This window comes from Babesia bovis (genome assembly GCF_000165395.2).
Source record: "Babesia bovis T2Bo chromosome 4 map unlocalized Chr4_1, whole genome shotgun sequence".
Classification (NCBI taxonomy): domain Eukaryota; phylum Apicomplexa; class Aconoidasida; order Piroplasmida; family Babesiidae; genus Babesia; species Babesia bovis.
The window spans coordinates 489275-505324 of NW_026261571.1; the positions used below are offsets into that span (position 1 = coordinate 489275).

General features: G+C 48.5%; 9 protein-coding genes across 9 annotated transcripts; 5 read left to right on the forward strand and 4 right to left on the reverse strand.

Moving 5' to 3' along the window:
- Nucleotides 1-258: 258 nt before the first annotated feature.
- Nucleotides 259-4993, forward strand: BBOV_IV006030 (uncharacterized protein). The gene has a single exon (XM_001610482.2). The coding sequence runs from the start codon at nt 390-392 to the stop codon at nt 4878-4880; it is 4491 nt and encodes a 1496-aa protein (XP_001610532.1). The 5' UTR covers nt 259-389; the 3' UTR covers nt 4881-4993.
- BBOV_IV006040 (uncharacterized protein) lies at nt 4973-6056 on the reverse strand. Its single transcript, XM_001610483.2, has one exon. It carries the CDS (start codon nt 6019-6021, stop codon nt 5008-5010), a length of 1014 nt encoding a protein of 337 aa, XP_001610533.1. The 5' UTR covers nt 6022-6056; the 3' UTR covers nt 4973-5007.
- A 123-nt stretch (nt 6057-6179) lies between these two features.
- BBOV_IV006050 (uncharacterized protein) lies at nt 6180-6764 on the forward strand. The gene is made up of 2 exons (XM_001610484.1): nt 6180-6462; nt 6579-6764. Exons 1-2 carry the CDS (start codon nt 6295-6297, stop codon nt 6744-6746), a joined length of 336 nt encoding a protein of 111 aa, XP_001610534.1. The 5' UTR covers nt 6180-6294; the 3' UTR covers nt 6747-6764.
- Nucleotides 6765-6886: 122 nt separating this feature from the next.
- On the forward strand, nt 6887-8034 carry BBOV_IV006060 (putative integral membrane protein). The gene is made up of 8 exons (XM_051767913.1): nt 6887-7092; nt 7129-7170; nt 7206-7227; nt 7264-7290; nt 7327-7372; nt 7406-7468; nt 7502-7564; nt 7601-8034. Exons 1-8 carry the CDS (start codon nt 6930-6932, stop codon nt 8021-8023), a joined length of 849 nt encoding a protein of 282 aa, XP_051623271.1. The 5' UTR covers nt 6887-6929; the 3' UTR covers nt 8024-8034.
- A 69-nt stretch (nt 8035-8103) lies between these two features.
- On the reverse strand, nt 8104-8904 carry BBOV_IV006070 (putative ribosomal protein L9). Its single transcript, XM_001610486.2, has 3 exons — nt 8862-8904; nt 8695-8753; nt 8104-8657 (listed from the first exon to the last, which is right to left on the reverse strand). The coding sequence occupies exons 2-3, from the start codon at nt 8738-8740 to the stop codon at nt 8131-8133; spliced, it is 573 nt and encodes a 190-aa protein (XP_001610536.1). The 5' UTR covers nt 8741-8753; nt 8862-8904; the 3' UTR covers nt 8104-8130.
- Nucleotides 8905-9053: 149 nt separating this feature from the next.
- BBOV_IV006080 (putative 40S ribosomal protein S15) lies at nt 9054-10238 on the reverse strand. The gene is made up of 6 exons (XM_051767878.1): nt 9817-10238; nt 9611-9781; nt 9527-9576; nt 9421-9487; nt 9291-9383; nt 9054-9255 (listed from the first exon to the last, which is right to left on the reverse strand). The coding sequence occupies exons 1-6, from the start codon at nt 10196-10198 to the stop codon at nt 9119-9121; spliced, it is 900 nt and encodes a 299-aa protein (XP_051623272.1). The 5' UTR covers nt 10199-10238; the 3' UTR covers nt 9054-9118.
- A 69-nt stretch (nt 10239-10307) lies between these two features.
- BBOV_IV006090 (tetratricopeptide repeat containing domain protein) lies at nt 10308-13414 on the forward strand. The gene is made up of 5 exons (XM_001610488.2): nt 10308-12223; nt 12257-12613; nt 12648-12749; nt 12786-12842; nt 12877-13414. The coding sequence occupies exons 1-5, from the start codon at nt 10334-10336 to the stop codon at nt 13399-13401; spliced, it is 2931 nt and encodes a 976-aa protein (XP_001610538.1). The 5' UTR covers nt 10308-10333; the 3' UTR covers nt 13402-13414.
- Nucleotides 13415-13465: 51 nt separating this feature from the next.
- On the forward strand, nt 13466-13907 carry BBOV_IV006100 (uncharacterized protein). Its single transcript, XM_001610489.2, has 2 exons — nt 13466-13599; nt 13696-13907. The coding sequence occupies exons 1-2, from the start codon at nt 13492-13494 to the stop codon at nt 13858-13860; spliced, it is 273 nt and encodes a 90-aa protein (XP_001610539.1). The 5' UTR covers nt 13466-13491; the 3' UTR covers nt 13861-13907.
- A 10-nt stretch (nt 13908-13917) lies between these two features.
- On the reverse strand, nt 13918-16017 carry BBOV_IV006110 (uncharacterized protein). Its single transcript, XM_001610490.2, has 2 exons — nt 15003-16017; nt 13918-14967 (listed from the first exon to the last, which is right to left on the reverse strand). The coding sequence occupies exons 1-2, from the start codon at nt 15976-15978 to the stop codon at nt 13991-13993; spliced, it is 1953 nt and encodes a 650-aa protein (XP_001610540.2). The 5' UTR covers nt 15979-16017; the 3' UTR covers nt 13918-13990.
- Nucleotides 16018-16050: the final 33 nt, after the last annotated feature.

Sequence of the window (16050 nt, forward strand, 5' to 3'; positions counted from 1 at the left end):
TACACCAAGACGCTAGATAGTTTTCCCGGAACCCTTTTACGCCATCCGACGCTGCCCATGGTGGTGGCGCTGATATACCATGTTGGGTGTATACTCCCGCGCAACGTTTAATCCAAGTTTCTTTTATGTATACTGCATTGTTTTATGTGTAATAGCCCGCAAGCTTCGTTAAAGCTTTGTGTGTGGACCCTGTCCTCTTGTGATTTATCATAGTAGATGTGTAAGCGTTTTACTTTATTATTCAGCACATTGTTTCTATTCACGCCATTTTAGCGATTTATAAGTATTTTTCAGTTTGATTCTTGGTAGCTCTGGAGTGTCTACGATGCCCTTGTGGATGGCTGTGTGATGTCGCTACATAGGCGTTTCCATTGGTGTGTTTGGTCAAGATGACATCACCTGTACGTGTGAAGCAGGAGCGTGTTTCCATATCGTATCCTACACGTTTACCCGATCCTGCCGCCCTGGTGTGTAGCAAGATGACTTCGTACCCTTCGCTGTCTGTGTCCATCTTGCTAGAGGGGTCGGATGCCGAGCGTGCTGAGAAGACCCAATTGCTGCTATTGCAGTTATCGCGTAGCCACCATAGCGAGCATTTCAACCTGGAATCGGACGCCACAGTGTTCAACACATTGCTACGCAGTGCTAGCGGCCCACTCCAGGTAAAGTTATGTGAGCTTTTAGTTGCCTACATCAAGGCAGTCCATCTGGACACTGCCATAGATGATAATGAAGCTGGGATTAGTTCGACTGCCGATTTGTGGATGTTCTACCGTGTAATTCACGATGCACTGGTGGAATTCGCTTTGCCAAATGTTAAAGCCGGTGATTATTGCGCTATGTTCTTATGTAACCTGATTTCGGTATGCTCATCTAATAGGTTATTTCGTGATATTGTTAACCTTTTCGGTGCCAGCGTTCGTGAGAATCTGGTGGGTGTCAGTGAGGATAATGGATCTTGTGAGCTGTTGGCCACGAACGCTCGTCGTGTGATTGGCGTGATGAAGCTATTACTATTCTTGACCAAGTCATTCTCCACTCCACCGGCACCGTCTGCTGAGTTGTGCGATATATCCTGCAGTGTCATCACCGGTACCAAGACGCATCTATGCAGGCTGTACAGTTACAATGTCATTGCATTCTTGCTGCGCAACATACTGGATCCCGATATAATTCGAAGCACGCTGCCAACACTGGGTCCATCGCAATTGAAGCATGTTATGGCACTCCTGAAGGAGGCCAACCATCTTACCGACAAGCGCACTTGGAGTTACCAGTACACCTGCACTCCACGTTTGGAAGATCAGGATTCAGGTCCCGTGGAGACCGTTACTGCAGCTACTCTGGCTGCTGAGCCAGACCCAGAATCCAACTCGAGGGCCGTTGCTGACGTGGCCCTTAGGGAAAACGAGCCCGATGTACCGCAGGAGCATTTGCCGGGGCCACCTGTAATTGAGACTAACATCGAGACCCCTAGGACGATGCCGCTGCCTCATAACAGTATTTCCTTCACCCCCGCCACGCATTTGACCACGGGTTCTATACAGGACTTGCCCACTACATTCAGGGACACCTCAAGGGCTGTGACGAGGACTGATACTGCCAGTAGGGGTAGCGTGGCACCTGCCACCGCCAGGGTGTCCATGCAACCCTCGGTTGCCAGCGATACGGTGTCCAACTTCAGACCAGAGTGGTACCGAATGCTGTCAGCCCAGTTTGGTATCGCGTCGTCCAATAAATCGGGCGCGATAGACCGCGAGGCCTGGAAACGGAAGAATGAAGTGCTGACCAATGTCCTCGACAGTTTGGAACGCGTCAATGGTACATTGTCTCTGGGCGCATTCGGTCCGCAACTAGTGGAACTGCTCGAGGCCATATTCAAGTTTGAATCTGCTATCCCAGTAATTTTGGGCGGCCTAAGGCTACTCTATTATCTATTGGATAAAAGCGGGTCGGCCCTGGCTAAACACATGAGGAACCCGTCCATCATCGACCTCGTGTTCGACCGTTTGAAGGATACCAACAGTAAGGTGCAATCCGCTGCTATATCATGCGTGGCCTACTTGATACTCTACAGCGACAGGGGCATGGTATTAGATGCGGTAAAACGCTCGTTGTGCCATAAGACACCACAGTGCCGTGTTGCCATGTGCAGTATCATCAGCGGGACGGTAGCTATCCCAGAGGGTGCCATTGGCATGTACAAGGAACTGCGCCAGCACAAGGCGCAACTGATCCATATCCTTAATACCATGTCATCGGACAAGAATGTCAAAGTACGCTCCGCATCCATTGAGTGCATCCGGGCATTGAACGACCCTAACTTCAAGCCGCGTGTTGTGGATACCAGTGTTAAAACAGTTCCACGGGCTAGTAGCGCTCCAGTGCAGACTGTTGAACAGGCTGCCACTGGCCCCGTGAAGCGCAAGCTTGTACGGCGTTTCCTCAAGCGCAGTATGCCAAAGAAGAGAGTGGAGACTAGTGTACCAGCAGAGGCATCTACAGTGGTGGCAGAATGCCTACCTACTGTAGATGCCACTACAGGTCCTCTGTTGGACCACGCAGTATCCCAGGAGCATCCTGTATTGGTGGCACCATGTGACACTGAAACTGTCAACGAGGTGATTACCTCACCCCGGTGGGAAAGCGCACCTCCCGAAGCCCCTATTGACGTTACCGCAAGCCCAGAACCTACTGTGGAGGTGCCTTACATCCCTGAAATCGTGGATTTGGGGCATTTAACGCCACCGAGGCGTGTGGATTCCCCTGGGACTAGAGTTGACGAGGCACCTGCCGAGTTGAACACTTCAGAGCCTGTGAATCTGGAAGCCAAGTGCACAGCTTGGGAGTCCACTTTAAATGATGCCAAGGAACTCCGGGATGACATTGCCTCCAGTGGCCAAAAGCGCCTTGAGCTCATTGAATTGTTATGTGACGCACTTTCACGCGGTACCTGTGACAGCGTGGCATTGCGCTGCTTAGGCCGCGTGCTAACCTGTGTTAAGGAAATGGATCAAAAGGTATGCCAGCGGGAGTGTGAAGTGCTTCTGCCAGCTTTGCTGGAATGCCACAACAGGCACCCAGAGGATTCCAAGATATGTTTTGGTCACTTACAAGTGGTCTCGGCAACAGACGATTTAATAGCGCTGTTGCCAGAGGACCACTTGTGGCGTTGCGAAATGTTAGCCAGATTACCGTCAGTGGACGATAGTGCTGTTACCTTACCTGGTGTGGTATCCGAGGGCCCGGTAGCCATGAATGGTGATCCCGGCATTACTGTGTACCGAGAGTCAGTTGATGCTAGCTCTATGTCACCCAGCCCCGTTATGGGTGATATAACATCTCCATCCACTTCAACACCACGTGTTACCAAGGATGCAGAAGCTTTACAGTCTAGCCATCGCACCCCAAGCACACGCCAGTTGGATGTATCGCCGGACTCTGATGTTATCATCGATAACGGTTCCCCGAGGTTGTCTGGAGGTACCCATGAATCGGATCCGTTGGAGAAGATTCCCGATGCCGTTGTCATCCACAGCAAGGGTGACTCCACCCCTGTCAACCGGGGCATGTCACCAAACACCGCTACGCTATCGCCCCCGAAGCTAGATTGTGACTCCAGGGCTATGCTAGATGACCCTGGTACCCACATCATGGCCACTACCACTATCGCAAACCATGATGAACCCGAGTTTGAACGTTTTCCATCCGTGGTAACGGAAGCAGCTGGTGATATAGATCTTTGCATACCAGATCAAGTTGACATACAGTTGTACGACACTGGAGCTAAGGACGTATCCCCTGGACTCAGTAAGTTGATTGGTACCGAGGCACTCCCTAGTGAAATCGGTATTCAAACAAGCCCCTCGATACTAGAGTCAAGCTTGGAACCTGCTATAGATAATCCCGAGGAAACTGGGCGCATATTCTCGGATGGAGTTACATATTCTATCCGTGCGGATAGCATCACTTCCGCGGCACTCGAGTCAGCTAGGAGTTCCATATCCAGGATGCTGTCATGCAGCGTCGAGCACAGTGACACTGGAATCCGCAGTAGCGAGAGCTTTGATAGCAGCATGAAGCTGGTAGAGTCCATTCTAGCAGATTGCTCCTATGTGGCCAACTTCTGCCTACTGTCGAATTACAAGGATTACCATGCACTCGTGCCTTCGTTTTACGATGAAGGCATGATTGATGGTTGCATAGAGCGCTGCCAGAACGTACTGTCCAATATATCGCGCTTCTCCGATAGCCGGGTGCTCTCTGCACTGTCCCCGGTATTGATAGACGCGTGCCACGTATCTATACTGCGTCTGTGCAAGGAGGTTGAGAACTTTAACCAGCTTGGTATTGGCATAACCAAGGTATTGGAGGCTATAGTGTCGCTGATCGAGCTTTTTACCGCGGCTGCATGCCACCTGGATGGCAGGGCACTGTTACAGTACTGTTCAGTTGTCATCCACTGCCTAGCACTCCCCAAGGCATGCTTCCAGGAAAACGTCAAGCTGTACAATGGACTCAGCCGCTTAATATCGGTGAATGCCCTGGAGCAGGATATTGACATATTGGCACGCCTGTTGGTGGTAAGTGTCGAACTGAGCGTGCAGTCACTTCGACGCGGCGACGGCGGCCGCATACTGCTGGCCATGCTCAGGCTGACGAAGATATTCCAGGTCCAGATACTGCTACGCCTCAGCTGCGACAAGGCGGTGAACTCGTTAACACGCTCAGAGCTCTACAAGTGCCACTCAACCTTTGTTGCTATGCTGCGCACATACCTCCAAGGCTCCGAGCGTAGCGCATCGATTGAATCGCGCGTGCAGGACGCTCTACGCCACTCTGGCATCATGATGCGCTCATTATGCCAAGCTGAGTCATAACCCGCCAGTGGCTGTACGGTACCCCAAACACTGTCTAATGTACATTTGATTATATTAATCTGTGTTGCTAAGTTGAGCACTGGCCGTGAATACGAAATATTCACGGCAATGTGCCGATTAACACTAGTTAGACAACGTGAGTTATACGTCCCAAGGCGTCGACTATAAGCTCCGACGGCCTGGTAGGAATCTGGGTTCTAATGTGGTAGAAGATGCTCTTTAACCTGGATTCCGATATACCCCAAAATAACACAGCACCCGGGGTTTCAGAGAGCCTCTGACACCTACAGAAGTGGGAGCTGGAGTCGTCGTGTGATCCGCCATTATACTCAGTTTCAAAGTGCTTCCCAAACCGTAGCACATTGATCATGTAGATGTAGACAGCACTGGGAAATAATATACCGAGAACGTTGAGAACTGAAGTGTGCTTAAGCTTATTGTTCGCAGGCGCACCGGGGTATCCATAGTCAAATATGTGACCCAGGGTCCGTAACATAACGATCTTACCGAACTCGGCGTCCTTCTGTTGCAGTAGTCGGGGATCACACCAAAGTGCCCTGATACAATGTTCCTCAGGGTCAAGAATCTCAACCAAAGAGCCTGCTACAGGCATTAAAGGGGGATTGGAGCCAGCACTGTCGGTGTCCTTCTGCTGCTCCGATGCTATGATCATCACGAAACCAACGGTATCAGATTTCGACAGTTGGTGTATAGTAGCATCGAGCTGATGTGCGATTTGAAATGGTTCGTGCATTGACGCCAACTCGCCAACCTGCCTGTCACCAATGGATGCCGAACTCTGCCGCAGTGTACTGCGAATGCTAGTCAGCCTGGGAGATGCTTTTCGCACACTCCTTACAGGCCGTGACTGTTCAATCACATTGTCGTAAATCGCAGTAAACCTCCGCTTATTCGACGTACTAAAGCCATCATTGAGCAGAAGCTTCAGTACCTCAAAAAGCTGCTTCTTACCGAGACAAGATGGATTTGATAGCACTTTGGCCAGGACTGATCTTCGGTTAAGAACCGTCTCATCACAGAACGGCAGCGGGAGTATATAGCTCTTTAGCTTACACGCATTGAGGTACCTATTGGTGATATCCAGAAGATCAGCGGACAGGTTGCCACTGTAAATGTCCATAAGCAGGTGATAACGTCTTACATAGTGTATTGAAACTGAATTACACTACTGTGTCAAGCCGTTATCGCCATTAGATGGATTCCGACACCCCCATGTGGAGCCCATCAACGAAAAAATAGGATATATACTGACCAACTAGTCATATAAATTACCAGGAACGTTTTATATATTACTATAACAATCATCTGGCGGTACTGGCGTTTTAAGCGCCGGGTAAACCGTGAAATAGACGGTAGTACCTTACGGCAGAATACCATCTAAAATCCTGGCACCATGGGTGTTTTCAGCTCCATAGCCTACGTAATTGTAGCGCCATTCCGCGCTCTACGCTATCGTACCGCGACTCCGCAGATGCGCGCTCGCATAATCAAGTTAGGTGTCATTTGCAGGAAGTCATGGATATTCTTCCCTCCACTAATGATGTACCAATACATTCGTGAGGTATGTTTTTCTATGGCGTTTAGTAAATGTACTGCTTCATTTCATATGGCTCTAACTACTGCCTACGGCAACGAATTGGTCCATGACACATGCCGTGTGATTAACGTTGTGTACAGAAAGACAAGGAGATTTACACATCGGAGTTATTTTACAAGAACTCAAACAGTGATAACCCCGTTTCATACCACGACCCATCCAAGCCCGAGGGCACTCGTCACTGGAAGATACAGCATGACCTAGCTTTGCTGTCAGCTGCTGCTAACAATAAATTCAACTCGGATTAAATTTAATACACGTATTTTATCTATCTAGTGTGTGTTATGCACATCACGCCATACATGTGTGTCGCGCGCCGGGTAACGAAGGTCATTACCCATACAGATCCATAATGTGTGTATTTGACCTAGTATCTTAATGGGCGTGATACCTATATTACATATCACGCTTTGGTAACAGGTGTGTGCCCGATGTCGTTTTTGTCCTTCGTACACATTCTCATCGTGATATCCTTGCACTGCCTCGATGTGGTACTATCCAGGGCGCCAGATGCCGCAAAGCTCGTGGAATTCGCCCATTCCCCAAAGGAGGACCTTGTGGGCGTAACCCTTGGTGCCGTATTCGGCCCTGAGTGTAAGTGTGTGTGTATCAAGCTTGTATGATGTACAGATATCCAAAAGGTCGAGTCTGCATTGAAAGAAGCATATGGAGGTAGGTGGTGCCATTGCTCCTTAACAGATGTGCAGACCGCGAGGTTACATTCTTCAGGTTGGTCTTATTGATGACTTATAACCCTGTCTACAGGCATATGATCGCAGATTTTGAGAAGCGGTTCGTCAATAGTGCATCTACTGATATCTGCCGCAGCTATGTTGAACACGGTGAGACGCATATGGATGACCCCGGGATACATGTAAGGTATTAGGTCACCGTTTAACTGTTACAGGCCCATATCACCGACAACCTGGGTGATGAGTTCGCCAGCCAGTATAGAACAAGTGCGGATACCGTAGGTAGTGAGTCACGGTTTCATTACGTTCAGGTGGATAGGGAACATCGCATATCAAGGGCTCTGGTACAGTTGATCAAGGAGCAGTTCAACGCGGTACGTGTCTGCATTCATTGGTGCATATATCCACAGCTCAACGAGGTCCACGACATTTATGTGAAGCCTAATTTAGATCGTTTCAATCAAGTGAAGACCTTATCGCAACAGGTGAACGTCAAAACTGATACCCCGTGCTCCACGCAGGCCAGCTGCGACGGTTTGGAAATACTGATCAACCTGTGCTCCTACATTCGAAATGGATCGCACATGGCATACGAGATTTTCGTCATCATGATACACGTACTGAGTACCATGATGGCTGTTTTGTGCGGTTGCCTGTTTGTAGGACCCACGCGCATCTGCTTCTTGCAGAATTTTCCATACACCTGCCGTATTCCGTACCCGGTTTTCAACGGAGCGTTCCAATCCACCATATCGGTTTGGCAATTGGTGAAGGTGGTAACCAACGTATGCAGAATATACGGTGACCCCGGGTTTGGGTCAACGTTTGCCTGATGTTTTGAGACAACATCTCACCATGTAACACAGATATAATCTATATGCGCACAGTACTTTAGTAATCCTATAGACGAGATAAAGTATAACAAGGATTAGGGCATGAGTTAAGCCTCCTGGTCCACCAATCCCTTCTCACTGACGTAGATACCGTCAAGGAACTGCCTAATGTCCTTGTTCCTGACGAGAGCGCATTGGTGGATGAGAGCAGCAGACCTTCCGACATTCTCCACATCGACACCAGTGAGAATGATCTCGTCCTTGACGCTCTCTGACTTCTCGATCTTAACACCAGGAAGAACCTTCACAACCCTCACACGCTTCTCACCAAGGAAGTTACGGATTTCGATAGTCTTCCCATCATCAGTAATGTTGGAGTTAATAGGAAAGTGCGCATGTACAAGCCTCATCTTGTATTGGTACTTCTTAGTGACACCAGTGATCATGTTGCTGATGTGGGTCATGACAGTCCTAATGGTAGCGATCATGGACTTAGTACCGAACCATTGCATAGCAATGATAGTCTTCTGGTCCTTTGAAAGCCTCAACTCAATGGGCACGTGCGAGAAGTCACGAGTAATGTCACCGTACTTACCCTTGACGGTAACCTTTCTGGACTTCACGGTAACCGTGACTGTATAGCCATGAATCACGGACAAATCGCGACCTACCTCCATCAGGAATTTTCAAAGTGTCAGAAGAGAGAGTGGTCTTCATTTTCACCTACTTTCTATAGAATATTAGCGCAATTATACAACATATGGTGTCGTGCCTTCGGGACCAAGGTGGCTCCATGGTCGGCCTCAGGGGTATTATCGCATATTTTGCTGAATCTTACCTTGGTATTTTATGCTTCTCTCCAACGGAACACTTTGTGTTAGATATCTAATGTGTATTTACCGATTTTGTTCACTCCCTTCCCTGTCCCAACTTGGTCCCCCACTGATGACGGTGATGGCCAACGATGCCTACACAGGATACTAACACCAGTTTATATGTACAAAATTTTTCTATGTTATATATAAAGTGCATTTGTTGTGTTGGGGATTATTCCAGATGTATGTGTACCCCCGCTGCACTGGATGCAACGGTTTGTTAGAAAAGGATTGGTACAGGGCAGTAACCCGCACCTGGAGCTGTAGGATTGTAAATAACATATCTCCCTGCGATTCTCTGAGGCGTTAGCCCGTAAGGCCATGCCGGTGTTAATTGGTCTTTATGTACCTTGGGTCCTACGGGATCCTTAGTATTTACTCAATGTACCTACTGTTGAAGTCGTGCGGTGGCGGTTCTATCGGATGCCTCGTATAGGCCACTTTCTTGCCCGAGGGCAGGGCTATAGGTCGTGGTCTAAACCTCCCTGATTGGTTGTTTTTTTCGGTATTATTTCGACATACCCCACCATAGCTTCTGTCTTATTAGGAATTTACATATATCTCCATCTACCCCGATGGTATTCACCGCCTGAGCATGGATGCATGTCTACCCGCCTGGATTTCCTACCTTCGCCCGGTTTCTTGAGTCCGGAACGGAGAATAGCACGCATTTTATTTCTGTATAATATAGACACTATATATTACAACCTACTCAGCACTTTGCAAACATACTGGTATAGCTCAAAGTCCTCGTTGTACAGTCGTTTCATAAGTTTGTGTCTCCTACTGAGCAAAATTGCCATTGCGCGCTTCCTGCAATTGTCCCTAGGGTGCCTTATCAGATGCGCTCTTAGGTTAAGTATCTTCTCCGATACGCACGCAACTGTGTATATTATGTCTACATAGACCACAACCTACGTTGAACTGGTGCACTTCCCGTGTCAAAAGGCTCCTTCTGCAAATGTTTCATGAGTAGCAGCGTACGCGCCCGGCGTATTTCCCGCCCGCTGGCGCACTTCAAGCTTAACGCCTGCGTTATTCTGGGATCTAACTCCGATAGGTCCTCAGGTTGCCATCTGCCAACTAGCCCCTGCGGTACCCGAGCTCGCTCCGCCAAAAAAATGGCTTCTGCCTTCTTGTACCACTCCGTTTTAGGCGCTCTCACCTTCTCGAAGGGGTATCCCTTGATCCTGAACTGTTTAACATGGGACACATATCTATGTTGAGCATCAGCAGAACAATGGCCAATCCTTGGAACATTGATATATGGTACCCTGTAGAAACACCTGATTGGTATCATAGTGTTACATTCTATAAAATGTGTAATCAATTGCCAATGTACCTCGATGCTTGTGTTAGATTCCCCATGACCCCGGTTAAACGTGGATAATACATACTCCAGTGGATATATCGCATCTTCTGTATATATTACTAGATGGAATCATACTGCAATGGTGCCATGATTCCACAATTGGAGCTCATTCTCCTAGCTCCGTGTAAGGAATCCAGGGAGCGTGCAATATCCTATATCAAAGATGACGTCATCGCTTCCGGGCATAGTGACCTACTAGATCTAGTAACATTTGCCGCTGAGGGCGATGTGTACCGAGGTGTAACGTTATTAGACAGATGTATGGGCCAATCTGTTTTTTTGGATGTTGACCCTTCCGTTGCAATATCATGCCAAACCCTGTACGATCATTTGGTCTCCCGTGTACATGAGTTCATTAGTAACGGCTCCAAACAGGGCCTGGAGCGTATCTACGTGCTTGCAGGGCTAGTTCTACTGCTGAATACGTTCATCAGGTTGAATTGGTTAGGGCCACCATGTGGATGTTCCAGTGAATCGGATAAGCATCTCGCATCGCGTTACAGCAACAAAGCAATTGAAGACCCGAGTGACAATGACGTTACACTCGATACCTACGGATCTGTTACCGACAAGGGCGCCTCATTCTCAGCCTTTGCTATAGAGAAGGTATCCCTAGAGTACACCCAGAGGTGTATCCTAGGGTCGCCTGATTTGAGGTATATCGACCTAGAACAAGGTGGCTACGCCACGCTAGTGGCATCCATATTGGATGCCTTGGAAATAGATGGTGAGACTGTATACAGTGGCGTATACGGCTCACCATACTTTGTAGCTGCATTGGCATTCCTGGGCTGCCTAAACGGTTCAATCGTTGGTCAGGGCCTATCGAGTAACTCCGTGCTTACTAAGGAGAGTAGTACTCTAAATACCGTTGGTATATGGCAGGGTCGTGTGGCATTTATATGGCAGCGCATCGTGCGAAACAGCACCCTGAACCCATGTCCAACACTGTTTCGCACTTGCGTTATCGACTTTGGCGAATCGTTGAAATCTTGCGGCATCCTGCCGCAGGATTTCAACATATCGGTTTGTGACCCTTTGTTGCTAAAGGAGGTGAACATTGCTTCCGTTGATGTACCAAACACGGTATCAACTGGAATGACTTTCTTGGCCAACTCCATTAAGCCAGATCTAGTATCGCGTTTCGAGTGCCCTGGGTACCTACGACCACTCCTGATACTTGAGCTTGGCGTAAGGCTGCCTTATTACAACATGTCGAGGCTATTCGATTCATTATTAAACATAGCCTCAAGTACATTGAATTTTGGCTATACCTTCACGGGCAAGCTGGGTATTCGTCGAAAGCACCAAGTGCGGGAAACAGCACAGCTGGTACTGGTAACAGATAGATCCAATGATAATGGACCTAGTGGGACCAAAGATGAACATGGTAACGCCAGTGTGCCCGAAAATATCGGTTTAATATCAGTAAACGACGATAGTGATATCTTGGAGCGGCCCCGACTATCCGAGGAAGCGGATGAATCGCAACTGTCACTGGCTGAGCAGTGCTTACTGCTATGCCACGCGCTCCACATGCTCAAGTCAACGCCCGAGAGCGATGAGTTGAACCTGGAGTTCCTTAACGCCATTGTTGTACGGTGCCTAGATAATGTATCTGCAACCACATCGTGGCTGTTAACCTCAGTCGCACTATGGGTGCGCTGCAAGACTGAATACCATCGCACCAAGACAGTTGAACGTGCAACTTTGCAGCTATACAAGCTGAGTGATGCGTACTACGAGCCCAGTGCAGCGCCCGGAGCACGTCTGGAGTACATCTGGAATGTATGGTACCCTAGTGCTTGGGGTATAAAGCGCGAAATTGCAAGGAGGATGTCATCTATAGGGTCGTTCCTCACGGCATTCGAAATTTACAAACAGCTGCATATGTGGGAGGATGCAATACAATGCTTAATTATAGTAGGACGTAAAAAAGACGCACTCGAGCTGGTATGTTAATCTGCTAGTTACTAGATGCTGTAGGTAAACCAACAGCTGAAGACAGCACCCAGTGCTTTGCTGTGGTGCTTCCTAGGAGACATAGAAGGTGATATATCGCATTACAAAACTGCTTGGGAGGTTTCCAAGCACCGTTGCGCTCGTGCGCAACGGACCCTGGGCTCATATTACTTCAACAAGGGCGATTTGGACCAGGCAATAGCTTCACTGGAGCTGGCGTTATCCATTAACCCTATGCGAGAAAGCAGCCAGTTCATGCTAGGATGCTGCTACCTGAAGAAAGGCTCTCTGGAGCGTGCCATATCCGTGTTTGCCAGAGTGGTGTCCATGAATCCGTCGTGCCACGATGCCTGGGCGAATATGTGCAGTGCCCACCTGAATGTAAGTTTGTATACCAGGGATATAGTGGACTCAGATCGGTAACATGAAGGAAGCAACTATATGCATAGAGCAAGCAGTTAAGCATAACGGGAACAAGTGGGAGTTCTGGGATATCCGGATGCGTATAGCCCTTAGGGTATGTTACTACACTGTCAAGTACATCTCGCTACAGTCCCGGGATATACAGAACGTATGCTTCGCTATGGAAAAGCTGATATCCCTGGGAAAGGTAAGTCGGTATCCACTGGCGTCACTGTATACAGAAGAGTGCTATTGACCCACTCATGGTGGCGTTCCTGGTGGACGCCTCCACGAAGTTTGATCGCAACCATGCAACGCAGAGAATTATAGCTCGTACCCTAGATACAATTACCAAGCATATCACTGATAACGGCGATATCTGGTCGCAGTGCGCCCGCTACTTTGGATTCCAAAAGTGCTACCTCGAGGCGCTGGAATGCACGTTTCGGGAGTACCGAGCACTGGAATCTGAGATAGTTACCAGTCTAACCGAAGCTAAAGGTGATCTAGAAAAACAACGTGAGAATGATGTTAACCAAATTAAGCGAGTAACTAGCTGTCTAGGCGCAATGGTGTCCCTGTTGAAGCGTATGTCGGTGTCGGATCGCCGTGACAAGCGCGCCACCGTGATTGAAACTTTGCGCAGCGTACGAGAACGCATACACTCCCGCATCGAAGCCGTAAATGCACAGTGGCAAATGGAAATGGACTCACTAATAGAAAATGCGGAAGTTGAGGACGTTGTATGCGTATATGCAGATGAGTGAGGACCACCATCGCGCCGGGCGCACTACTGAACATGCTGACACAACGGTACCCTAAAGTATACCAGTTGATATAATAACTATTTAGTAACAATGACAGACATCAAACAACGTGAGAGCGGGTTCAACGCATCTTACGGGAACCGAATTGACCCAAGCAGCAGGATGTTCATAGTTGGAATTCCAACACGCATGGATACGGTAAGTGTGCAAATGGTGTATCTGTAGCATTACCCAGGCTATCGCTGGCCTGCATGGGTACACAAACGATTGTAGCTGTTGTATATATTATCACAGAACACGCTGCGATCCGAGATTGAGCATTATGGAGACGTTGAAGTATACCTCTGCGAAAATTGCGAGGGAGATAACGGGTGGGCATTTGTAGGATTCACAAGGAGAGATGCCGTGGAGCGAGTATGTAGGCAAGTAAAGGCCAGACCGCACCGCACAGTAGCCTGAAATCTTCCTATAGCTATAGAAACACCGTAACAGGTGCTATACGTACTTCATTAATGTTACTCGATGTTCGCATTTATGACATTGTTATACCAATAAAAAGATTTTTTAGTGAATTCTTGTACCCAGTGACTTAAGTACCCTCAGCCTTAATGGCAACGATACCCACCGAAGGTGGTTTGAACTTGCAGGGTTTGGGCGGAGTGGTCTTACACTTCTCCACAGCATTGGATATGTGCTCAACGTTGGTGCGCTTGACCAACGGGAGGAACTTGTTCAAGCAATTGATAAAGCAACAGTGTACCCGCGATCCAGATGGTGATATAAAGAAACGATGACATACTGCCATAGAAGAAAAACATGATTCGTTAGGAAATTGCAACGACATGATCTTAGATGGCTTGTGGTACATACACTTAATACCCGATTTAGTCAACGCATTGGCAATTTGGTTGGCATCCTCCTGGCAAGCTACATAGGGCGATACAAAGGTAAGCTGTGATATGGGCTTCTGCTTAGGACCGTGATCATCCTGGGACTTATTAGTCAAAACCGATAAAAGGTCTTCGTTAGCCTTGTTAACACCAAAGGAGTTATTAAGCTGAGCCTGGGCTACCTGGGTCAGAGATTCAGCGTTAAACCAAAGCGCTATAGCCTCGGTGTATATACGCCAACCTGATGGGTCGGGACATACAACAATGGTAGATGGGTATGACCTAATAGCATTCGTTGAAAAGGTGGCCCAAAATTGCATTGCCTTGATTTCTGAATTAAATATCAACAGGCCCATAGCATCAGGTGGGTCTGTGTTCACCACAGTCTTGCTATTGGTGTCGCCCGTCTTCGGAAACATTAACGGTAACTCATTTACCGCAATGCCGGAGTCGCCAAAGAGCAGTACAAACTTCTGCAAACCGATTTTGTCCCACCACTGTTCATGGTAACCTTTTAACTTGTGGCTGTCACCAACGTCAACGCAAGCTGACATCATGCTGTCAGGTATTACCTCATCCCAATCAAGCAGCTTTTCGTAAGCCTCCATTATGTAGACGAGCACTTCACTGGGACGCCAGTGCCTGGGAATGCCCATCATCAGTAACGACAGGGTGCCTGTGGAGTATATATACATAGTTAGTCCCACCTACCTTTGAGCCACCACTCCTGTACAAGCTCACAGCGACTTGAGCATAAGTACGCGTTAATGCGCTCCAACGGAGTGCAAAAGAAGTTGCTACCAGGCTTAATGGCGTTCCAATGAGTGCCCAATTCAAACGGGGGCGAATCCAACGAGGACTCAGATGGCGGCACCTTGGGGAGAGTTACAATGTCGAGTGCCGTAGTCATCCGCGCAGCGTACAAGTTACGACCGACCCTGGGATCAGCGATTTTGCCATCGTCAGTGGCCTCAGCTGTCTCAGCCGCCTTCGACTCGGGGCGGTTCTTAGCAGCATTGCGACCGGTATTGCCAGATTCTTGGTTGCCGCCACCCTTGGTTTTAGCAGGTTTCTGCTGAGCGCTATCCGAAGGTTGAGCGTGCTTAGCTGGAGGTTCCTTGGGTGGTGGCGGTGGAGGTGAATAGTAAACCTTACGAGGATTCGGACTGCGACGGTCGGAGTACGGAGTCTGTGGCGAGAAGCTGCGACGTGAATGACGGTAACCGTCATAACGATCATAGCGGTCGTAACGGTCAGAGTACTGGTCACGGTCATCATAGTGATCCACAGTCCTGCGATACTTGGTCACCTCCTCGTAACGACCGCCCCTATAAGACCGAGATTCCTCATAGTCATCACGATCATCGTCATAAGATCGATGGTTCTGACGACTACCACGATATGACCTAGATTCCGAATAATAATCTCGGTCAGCATACCGATGATGACGAACGTGGTCATCATTGTCATAGTACCTACGGTAACCATCCGGAGTATGATCTTCATAACGACGCCTGGAACTGTTCTGATAATGACCATCCCTGTAATCGGAATGTCCACGACGCTTATGGTCAAAGTCCCTATATCTAGACCCGTGACCGACGCCCGAGTCACGAGGCACGTTTTCGTCGTCCGTACCACCAGACTTCCTCCCAGAAGAACCCTGCTTCCACTCGTGAGTTTTCATCTATGTGACCCTAACTAGAAGGACCGTTAAAATATCGGTGATCAAGCCAACGTTAAACGTGGGTGCGACCAC

Coding starts and splice junctions, on each gene's coding strand:
- BBOV_IV006030 (XM_001610482.2), top strand. CDS start 390: ATGACATCACCTGTACGTGTGAAGCAGGAGCGTGTTTCCATATCGTAT.
- BBOV_IV006040 (XM_001610483.2), bottom strand. CDS start 6,021: ATGGACATTTACAGTGGCAACCTGTCCGCTGATCTTCTGGATATCACC.
- BBOV_IV006050 (XM_001610484.1), top strand. CDS start 6,295: ATGGGTGTTTTCAGCTCCATAGCCTACGTAATTGTAGCGCCATTCCGC. Junction 6,463..6,578: donor TGTACCAATACATTCGTGAG/GTATGTTTTTCT, acceptor CGTTGTGTACAG/AAAGACAAGGAGATTTACAC.
- BBOV_IV006060 (XM_051767913.1), top strand. CDS start 6,930: ATGTCGTTTTTGTCCTTCGTACACATTCTCATCGTGATATCCTTGCAC. Junction 7,093..7,128: donor TGCCGTATTCGGCCCTGAGT/GTAAGTGTGTGT, acceptor TATGATGTACAG/ATATCCAAAAGGTCGAGTCT. Junction 7,373..7,405: donor TGGATGACCCCGGGATACAT/GTAAGGTATTAG, acceptor TAACTGTTACAG/GCCCATATCACCGACAACCT.
- BBOV_IV006070 (XM_001610486.2), bottom strand. CDS start 8,740: ATGAAGACCACTCTCTCTTCTGACACTTTGAAAATTCCTGATGGAG. Junction 8,658..8,694: donor TTTGAAAATTCCTGATGGAG/GTAGGTCGCGAT, acceptor ATGGCTATACAG/TCACGGTTACCGTGAAGTCC.
- BBOV_IV006080 (XM_051767878.1), bottom strand. CDS start 10,198: ATGATACCAATCAGGTGTTTCTACAGGGTACCATATATCAATGTTCCA. Junction 9,782..9,816: donor GGGAAGTGCACCAGTTCAAC/GTAGGTTGTGGT, acceptor TAATATACACAG/TTGCGTGCGTATCGGAGAAG. Junction 9,384..9,420: donor AAGACAGAAGCTATGGTGGG/GTATGTCGAAAT, acceptor ACAACCAATCAG/GGAGGTTTAGACCACGACCT.
- BBOV_IV006090 (XM_001610488.2), top strand. CDS start 10,334: ATGGAATCATACTGCAATGGTGCCATGATTCCACAATTGGAGCTCATT. Junction 12,614..12,647: donor TGTGCAGTGCCCACCTGAAT/GTAAGTTTGTAT, acceptor TAGTGGACTCAG/ATCGGTAACATGAAGGAAGC. Junction 12,750..12,785: donor GGATGCGTATAGCCCTTAGG/GTATGTTACTAC, acceptor ATCTCGCTACAG/TCCCGGGATATACAGAACGT.
- BBOV_IV006100 (XM_001610489.2), top strand. CDS start 13,492: ATGACAGACATCAAACAACGTGAGAGCGGGTTCAACGCATCTTACGGG. Junction 13,600..13,695: donor TTCCAACACGCATGGATACG/GTAAGTGTGCAA, acceptor ATATTATCACAG/AACACGCTGCGATCCGAGAT.
- BBOV_IV006110 (XM_001610490.2), bottom strand. CDS start 15,978: ATGAAAACTCACGAGTGGAAGCAGGGTTCTTCTGGGAGGAAGTCTGGT. Junction 14,968..15,002: donor ACAGGAGTGGTGGCTCAAAG/GTAGGTGGGACT, acceptor TATACTCCACAG/GCACCCTGTCGTTACTGATG.